Source organism: Phoca vitulina, unplaced genomic scaffold (genome assembly GCF_004348235.1).
Source record: "Phoca vitulina isolate PV1807 unplaced genomic scaffold, GSC_HSeal_1.0 scaffold25, whole genome shotgun sequence".
NCBI classification, from domain to species: domain Eukaryota; kingdom Metazoa; phylum Chordata; class Mammalia; order Carnivora; family Phocidae; genus Phoca; species Phoca vitulina.
In genome coordinates this window covers 17846211-17854956 of record NW_022589728.1, presented here as the reverse complement: position 1 = coordinate 17854956, position 8746 = coordinate 17846211, and the positions used below count along the sequence as shown (strand labels likewise).

Below are 8746 nucleotides of genomic sequence, written 5' to 3'. Positions count from 1 at the left end.
ATTTTCCTGTTAATACTCACTCCCACTCTTCATACAGTAACATCTGTGTACAGTTTTGTTTTTTTTTTTAAAGATTTATTTATTTGAGAGAGCGAGAATGAGAGAGAGTACATTAGAGGGGGGAGGGTCAGAGGGAGAAGCAGGCTCCTCGCTGAGCAGGGAGCCCGATGTGGGACTTGATCCCGGGACTCCAGGATCACGACCTGAGCCGAAGGCAGTTGCTTAACCAACTGAGCCACCCAGGCGCCCCTGTGTAAAGTTTTTTAATATTATGCCTGTGGATAATTACTAGTTAAAGGTATGCTAAAAGACACTGGTAATGGTAAGTTTTTATAGTGATCAAATTTTACAGTAATAAATATTTGAAATATTTAAGCCACTTTTTAAATGTTCCATTGCTAAAATTATATCCAAACGGCATTTGTTGGCTCTGTAAATATCTTAAGTTCAAAAATTATTTTGGCATATAAAAATTTTGAACGGAGAACCTGCTTCCAGTCTCTATCTACATCATTCAGCACCTCCCCCCAGGTATGCCCAAAACTTGTCAATTTCAGTGTGTACTATGCTGTAACAATGGCTGGGAAGCTCTTCACTGTACCATATGCAATAAAATAAGAGGTATGGATAACATGAAGAATGTTAGGGATTCTTCACTCAGACCCTTGAATTTATTTTGGCAATAGCCATGAAATGGTTCAACTATTCAAAGGGGACACATTTTTTTCTAAAAGACAGCATGCTATGAGAGAAAAAATAAACTGGAAACTAGGAAGATGTTTATTCCCTGAATATTAAATATGTCAGCCTCTGATAATCTAGATAATCTAATTTTTATGTGTGTCCAAATATAGGTAAAGTTTTATTCTTTTATCCCTCACATATACAAATCATTTTTTGTAATGACTTTTATAAACCATCACCAATTTAAAATAATGACAGGGATTAGATGCTTATTAATCTTTTTGCTAGTTTTATTATACTATAAGATTTGTATTTCTTGTGATCCAATAAACATCAGCATATTTAAATTTGTTCTTAAAAATATACAATATTGCCCTTTAATTTTTGGCAGTTTAATTAAGGAGTGGCTGAGTAAAAAAAAAATCATACAAGAGACTACAGTTTTTATTTTGCTTTATAATAAGCAAAGAACTTTGTGTAAAAGCAGAACTTACAGTAGTGCCAAATAAACCAAATATTTACAGTGTTGCTATTAAAGTCTTACCTCTAAAGGAAGATTCAGTGTATTGGATGCAAACATTATTAATCTAACAAAAGCACATTTTGCTGAACATTTTTAAGCCAAAGGGTATTGGTGTGAAATGCTTTTGTGATTTCTTTCTCAAGAGAAAATACATGGAAAGAATGCTTGTTCCTGAAGCATATAAAGTTGGTCCCTAAACTTTCACGATGTTTCCTACATGACTTTAAAAATTTCTTCTCTAAGAAGCAGAATTCCAAGACAAGCATTCTTTTTTAGTTTTTCTGTATTCTCTTTTATAATGACAAGTACACAGTTTGTTTTTAGTATGATTTTAAGGTCAGTTTCCTGTGCTTTTTCTAAGACAAAAAAGATACTGACGTTGCATCGGCCTGAATCATTTTTAACTTTTGTTACAAAGTAGTGAAATACATATACTGACCAAGAATTTGCTATTCTATTTTTTATATTCCCAATTAGGTAAAAACTCTAGAAGGCTCAATATTTTTCACTTATTAACCAATTAGAAAGACAGTTTTGAACAGCTTTTTGCAAAAGCAAATACCAAGATTTAGGCCTACTTAACAACATAAAGACCAGAAAGAACATAAATAGAATGTATTTGTAATATAAATACATGACATAGAGACATTCATTTTTGGCACCACCTAAAAAAAAAAAAATCCAGTAGTATTTTATTACCCTTCAGATCTTTGGGAATATTTTAAACTTTCTAACTATTAAGCCTTTACTTTTCTTCCAGAGAAATATAATTCACAAATTTGAATTGGTATTTCAAAAGCAATGGGTCTTCTTTTGTTATTTCTTAATTTGATCTGCAGAATGAACACTTATTCAAAGTGTTAACTCACAGCCCATGTGTTAACTATGTTTTCACATTTTAATCCTACCAAGAACTGATTATGTCAAAGAATGACTTATCATGGAAAGATGTGGTTTCTTCTTAAACAACCACATACCAATTGCATAGTTCTGATCTGAGAACAAAGGTCAAAGTAGAGAGTTATAAAGGCATTAATGTCATGTTAACCAAACTGAAATAGGCTGTTGAAAAATAGTCTGTCTTGGGTAGATGTTAGTGTAAACTCAGGGGGGAAAAACAGTCATTAGCAAAATGTTTTCTTTAAAAATAGGTTAATGCTGAGAATAGCTTTTAAAACTCTGTTTAAAAATAAGCTTAATAAACAATAGAAATTTTAATTCAAAACTTAGCTCTTTGAAATGCCCTATTTTCTTGCATACAGCAGAAAATACATTTTTCATAGTTTTTAACATTACATGTAAAAATGAGGCACTAGTTAAACATCTTTGAATATATTCACACAAAGAGGAGTTTCAGTCTCATCTGTAGGCTTATGTTTGCTCAATGGTTTCTGGATGGCAAACTGTTCACAAAAATAAATCTTCTGAAGGAGGTGCGTAAGAGAACCCAACGAATGCATCATCTGCCTCCAGCACACTGGCGTTCACTATCGAATAGTCAGAAGACACACACACAGAGTACGGAACTGTTTCTTCCGTAAATGCTGCATCAAAGTTCCTGATATCATCTGGTCCTGCCTAAAACAGCAAAAGCATAGTATTATTCACCTTAGCTTGTTTTTCACTAATTTAGTCTTTTATTAAAACCACTTCATGAATTTATATATTTATTCCTGGCAAGTTTAGATGTCTTCCTTCTTCACCATTTCCTTGAAACCATTTCTGCTTTTCCTTTCCAGAGTTTACTATTTAGGTGAGGTTTTCTGTCCTTCTAGCAAAGTTGTTGTTGGAAGTGGGGGGAGACAAGGGTGGTAGGCTAGCATAACAGAGTCCTAACTTATGGTAACTTGAACCTCAGGCCCTGCAACTGACCCCTCTTTCTCTCTACCCAGCACCACCTCTAAGTTTAGAAAAGGAGTCCAGGTAGGTTTTCAGGATGGCACTTTTCACTTGAGCTCCTATCAAATGCTTGCCTATCTAGTTTCTATACTCTGGATAGGAGAAGCCTTTTGAGGAGAATAAAGGGGCGTTAAATAAAACTGTGCTACAGAGGTCATTAGGCATTTGGCTAGGACATCTTAGCTGTAGAGGCCTAAAGAAGCTGGGAACCCGGGAAGTAAAGCATGGCAGCTTCTTGATGGAAGCGGTTTTTCGTCTTCCTTTACAAATCTGGTACAAACTACCACACTCTCCCCTTCTGACGTATTTGCAGATAAAAACTGAGAGACAAATTCCAGTGACTCACTCTTAGAACTCATCCCTGAATCTCTAGGTTATCTCTGCTCTAAGCGGAAGGGAATCCTTAGCATGTCTAGGTCACCAAGTCTAACTGAGGTGAACAGACAAGGATCCAGGGCAGGTACTCTAAGCCAAGGATACAGTTAGCCTGGTAGGTCTACAAACAGCAGAGCACAGACAAGGGAAACCCAGAGTGCTAGATCCCTCAATATGAGAAATTCCTCCAGAGAGGAAGAAGAATGCTACAAGTTGTATTTATGTGTATATATAAAATGTTGTCAAATTCTTACATGTAACCCCAGAAGGATGGGCTTTGGAATAAGACTAAGGTTTGAATTCTGGCTATGAAATTTGCTGGCTCTAATTTTTTTTTTTTTTTTACTAGCTCTAATTTTCTATATAAATTACCCTAACTCTGTTTCCACTCCTGTAAGTAAGAATACTACCACCTACCTGTTAAGGTTGTTGTGAGGATCTGATGTGTTAGTCCACAAAATTCCCAGAATCTGACAGGTAGAAGGTGTTCAGTAAATGATGGCAAATGTTCTTTTACTTGACTTTATAGATATTTTATGAATGCTGCCCTTATGGCTCATGGCTAGTACTGACAGGGATAACACTGTATTGCTTATGGTAAGAGTGAGGGAAGGTTCTGTCTTCGAAGAGCCCGAGCTCAAATTCTAGTTCTTTAACTTGAAACTCTGGGCAAGTTATTTAACCTTTTCTGTGCCTAAGTTAACTCATCTGTAATATATGGAAAATAGTAGTACTATTTCATAGAATTGCTGTCAGAGTTAAATAAAAGGATGCAAGTACTGAGAACAGAGTGTGAGAACGTCTACATTAACATACTCTAACTTTCTGATCTTTATTAATTTGTTAGGTGGAAAATGGTAACCTATTAGAGTTTGTCAGTGAGTTTGAACATCTTTCCATATATTTAAAAGCCATCTGTATTTATTTTTCTGTAACTGCATATTTTGTGTCTTTTGTCCATGTTTTTACTGGTCATTGGTCTTTTTTCTCATTGACTTGTAAGAATGCTTTATGTGTTAAAGAAACCTTTCCCAGTTTGTTATTTGCAGTGTTGTTGTTTTTTTTCTTTCTTACCATGTAGACATTTCTAAATTTAATGTGGCCAAATTTACCAATTTCTTCTGTGGCTTCTTGGTTGTGGATCTTGCTTTAAAAAATTTTATTAGTCAAAAAGAGTGGGGATCCAAATGGAGGTACTGACTCTGAAATCAACATTGTTTCCATTTCCAGTACTGCTTAGGAGTACCTAACTCTTTAATGTGCCTGATGACATATTTATTTGAGGATAACTAAACTCAGTAAGACTTTCAATGTAAAAATAAAAATAAAATAATTCTTAAAGGTCCTAGGTTCTTACTGCAAACTCTAGAAATTAGGGACAGAAACTGTCCTTAATGGAGTCACTTCTGGATAAGCTATATGAAATAAGGCAATCTACAAATATTGTTAATAGGTGTACAGTGTCACACTTATTAAATATTACTAGTCATAAGCTATGCACTGAAACAAACCTTTAAAATGAGTAGACTAAGTAATATTTTCCTGAAGCAATTTCCTTATTCTGCACTAATTTACTAAAAAAGTATGCCATGAATTTCACAACACCAAAACACTTTAAATAAGAGAAAAAAAAAATTCACCTATGATCCCGCAACCCCAAATCAATCTTGGTTTATATTATACTCTCTCCTAGTCCTTACCTGTTATTTTTACTGCTATAATAACACATCACAAAAATTGCCATGTTTTTTTATTTGATAGTATAAGGATTGTCGTGTTTTTATTTAACATTATAAGGATTTTCTAAGTGCCTGCTCATTTTTACATTTATTATTATTACCATTCACTTAACAAGAAAAAGCAATCGAGCATAAGAAAGCATAGATAGAATAGTGATTTTGAAATGAGGCACAGATCTGAATCCTTGCTCTGCTACTTTTTAATCCAGCTGTGTGGCATCTCTGACTTTCCATTCCTTCATTTATAAAACATGTATAATTAAAAGGACAGTAACGGTAGTGACTTGGTAGCATAAGGAATAAATTACATATTATAATGCATAAAAGTATATGCCTAAAGATATAGCCATCAATAGTTAGTAACATCATTATTGGCCTACTGATGATTATTAAAAATTTCCCTATTGTTCTGTATTTATTTCCCCAAATTTTCAACATCATTAACACTGTAAACAGATCTTTGATGAAGCTTTCCTCTTAAAAAAAAAAACCTTTAGGTAAAATGTTTCCATCAGTTGATTTAACAAGTCAAGCTAACATGAACATTTTATTTTCCAAAAAGGATTCAAGGATTCAAATCTGTGCCTCATTTCAAAATCACTATTCTATCTATGCTTTCTTATGCTCGATTGCCTTTTCTTGTTAAGTGAATGGTAATAATAATAAATGTAAAAATGAGCAGGCACTTAGAAAATCCTTATAACGTTAAATAAAAACATGACAATCCTTATACTATCAAATAAAAAAACATGGCAATTTTTGTGATGTGTTATTATAGCAGTAAAAATAACAGGTAAGGACGAGAGAGTATAATATAAATCAAGATTGATTTGGGGTTGCGGGATCATAGGTGAATTTTTTTTTTCTTTTATTTAAAGTGTTTTGGTGTTGTGAAACATTACCATTAATGTTTGCCTGTGCTTGGTTTTGTATCAATCTAGAAAAAAATGTGCATTAATGTTACTTAAAATGTTTGTTGATTTATAGGCATGAGACACCTCACTTAAATTTAATGTGCATCTTTTTTTAATCTAATGAGCTCATCCCTTTCTTATACATGTTCCAAAGGAACACTTCATAATTACTATGCTAAAAGATACTTTTACCAATGTAATATAACTATAATTTTACTGGTCATCTTGAAGTTATCAGTACACTAGACAACCCCAAGACATATTTTCATATATTGGTACTGATGATTCAGTTTCATTCACATTAGATTTTGAGATCTATTGCTAAAATTATGATGAGCTACAGTTCTACATTTCACTAGTTTAGAAAATAAGATTTGGATAGACACTTACCACATTAGGATTAAATGGTGGTGGAATCCTCTTTTGCACAAGATCAGTCCAGCTGAGTGACTCAAAAAAAGGATGATTCTGAATTTCAAGCTAGAATGTTAAAGAAATACATAATTTTTTTTACTAATGTTGAAAAATACAATTAAGTACTCACTGAATAATTATATGAAGCTGAACCATTACCACTTTGTCCCTCAATAATTCTTTCTAGGTACACGTTAATGGTATTCATGCGGCAAGATAGTGTAGTGGAGAGACTACCACCAGAGCAGACAGGACAGTTATTCAGAATGACCAACCGAAGTTATATCTTCTTCACAGTCATAGTTTCTTTGTAGGTAAAATGGAGTTAACATTTCTGTCCTAGACACTTCACATGCAATTTTAAGGACTAGTGAAAAATATGGAAATAAAAGAGACATGAAAAGAATAAGGCACAAGGTGCCTGGGTGGCGCTGTCAGTTAAGTGTCCAACTCCCGGTTTCGGCTCAGGCTGTGATCTCAGGGTCATGGAATCAAGCCCCGCATTGAGCTCTGCGCTCAGCACGGAGTCTGCTTAAGCCTCTCTCTCCCTCTCCCTGTGTCCCTCCCCTCTGTGCTCTCTCTCTCAAATAAATAAATAAATAAATCTTAAAAAAAAAAAAGAATAAGACACTACATAGGCACAAAGAATTGTAATTATTATCTGAATGGAAGAGGTAAAAAAGAAGTTAGGTAAGAGTTTTTTTACACACTGGGGCAGAGGTAAAATCAAACTGATAAGTTATTGTACCAAGAAAAAAAAATTCTATTCTGGGTTAGTATGATCAAAGGCTGGCAGAGTATCAATTCCAGTTATTTTCCCTGCAAGGTGACACAAGAGCGTATAAAGTAGGATCCAACCTAGTTTGGTGGGTCTAAAAAGACATTCTGGAGATGAAGTAATGTTTGATCAGAGGTCTGAAAGGTGAGTAAAAGTTAGTCATATAAAAAATGAGGGGGGAGAACATTCCAGGCAAAATACGAAGGTCCTGAGGTGGCAAAGAGGTTAGTTGGATCAAGAAAATGAGTCAAATATTGTTGCAGTACGGGAAAGGATTGGGACTGTCACACAAGGGGAAGCCTGTGAGGCAAAAAGGCCATATCATATTGGGTCTACATTAAGAATTTCGGATTTTATTCTAGGATTATGAGAAGTCATGAGGGAGTTTTAGAAATGTCACAAATATGGGGGATTTTTGGTTTGTTGTTTAAGACCACTTGGACTGTAATAGGGAAATGGACTGGAAAGCCACGAGCAAATGAAGGAAAAATAGCTATTGTTGTGGCCAAACACAAGCTCAAAATGGTAGGGGTGCCTGGCTGGCTGTTTGTGGAGCCGTGACTCTTGATCTCAGGCTTGTGTGTTTGGGCCCCACGTTGGATGGAGAGATTACCTAAAAATAAAATCTTTAAAAAAAAATAAGTTGAGAATGGCAGAAAAAGAGTAATCACAGTGGGAGTAGAAAAGCGTGTGGTTGTGGGAAAGATTTAGGAGGCAAATACAATAAGATCTGGCTGTCTATTGAATATGGAAGTAAGGAAGAACGAGAAGTCAAGAATGACTCAGATTTCTGACCTGAGGCACAAAAAAGGAAAATGGTAGGAGTTCAATTTTGAACATGCTATGTTTGAAGTTCTCTCCAGAAATCCGAAGGGTGGTGCTGAATAGGCAGATATCCCATTGTCCCGAGTTCAGAAGAGAGGTCTGGACTGGAGTTATAAACGTGAGATGAAGACATACAGAGAACCAAAGCCATTGGGCCAATTGAGACTGTCAAGGAAGAGAGCACAGAAGAAGGAAAAGAGGGTTTAGGACAACCACAAGGAACCACAACACTTAACCAACAGGTTGAAGAAAGGAGCTTACACAGGACATTACAGAAGAGGGCCCAGAAATACAGAAAGGAAAGCATGGGATGACTGTGGGATCTTGCGGAAGTCTATGGAACAAGAGTGTTGGAAGTTTATTTTTTTAAAGATTTTATTTGTCAGAGAGAGAAAGAGAGAGTGTGAGGACAAGCAGGGGGAGCGGCAGGCAGAGGGAGAAAGAGACTCCCCACTGAGCAAGGAGCCCAATGTGGGACTCAATCCCAGGACCCCGGGGTAATGAACTGAGCCGAAGGCAGATGCTTAACTGACTGAGCCACCCAGGTGCCCCTGATTCAGCAATTCTAGTAGCTATTTTTGGTAAACTGAGAAAT

The 8746-nt window shown here is 35.4% G+C and overlaps 1 protein-coding gene across 3 annotated transcripts in view; it reads right to left on the bottom strand.

Annotated features, from left to right (window-relative positions):
- Positions 1–333: 333 nt before the first annotated feature.
- Positions 334–8746, bottom strand: part of SGK3 (serum/glucocorticoid regulated kinase family member 3) — a 139816-nt gene continuing 131403 nt past the window's right edge. For 2 of the 3 annotated variants that reach the window (XM_032421543.1, XM_032421542.1), the window contains exons 16-17: positions 6525–6614; positions 335–2785 (exon numbers count right to left, since the gene is read on the bottom strand). In XM_032421543.1, coding sequence (XP_032277434.1) covers positions 2615–2785; positions 6525–6614 — 261 coding nt within the window. In that variant the 3' untranslated portion in view covers positions 335–2614. Of the gene's footprint in view, positions 2786–6524; positions 6615–8746 lie in introns of all 3 variants that reach the window. The other variant, XM_032421544.1, reaches the window with a different exon arrangement.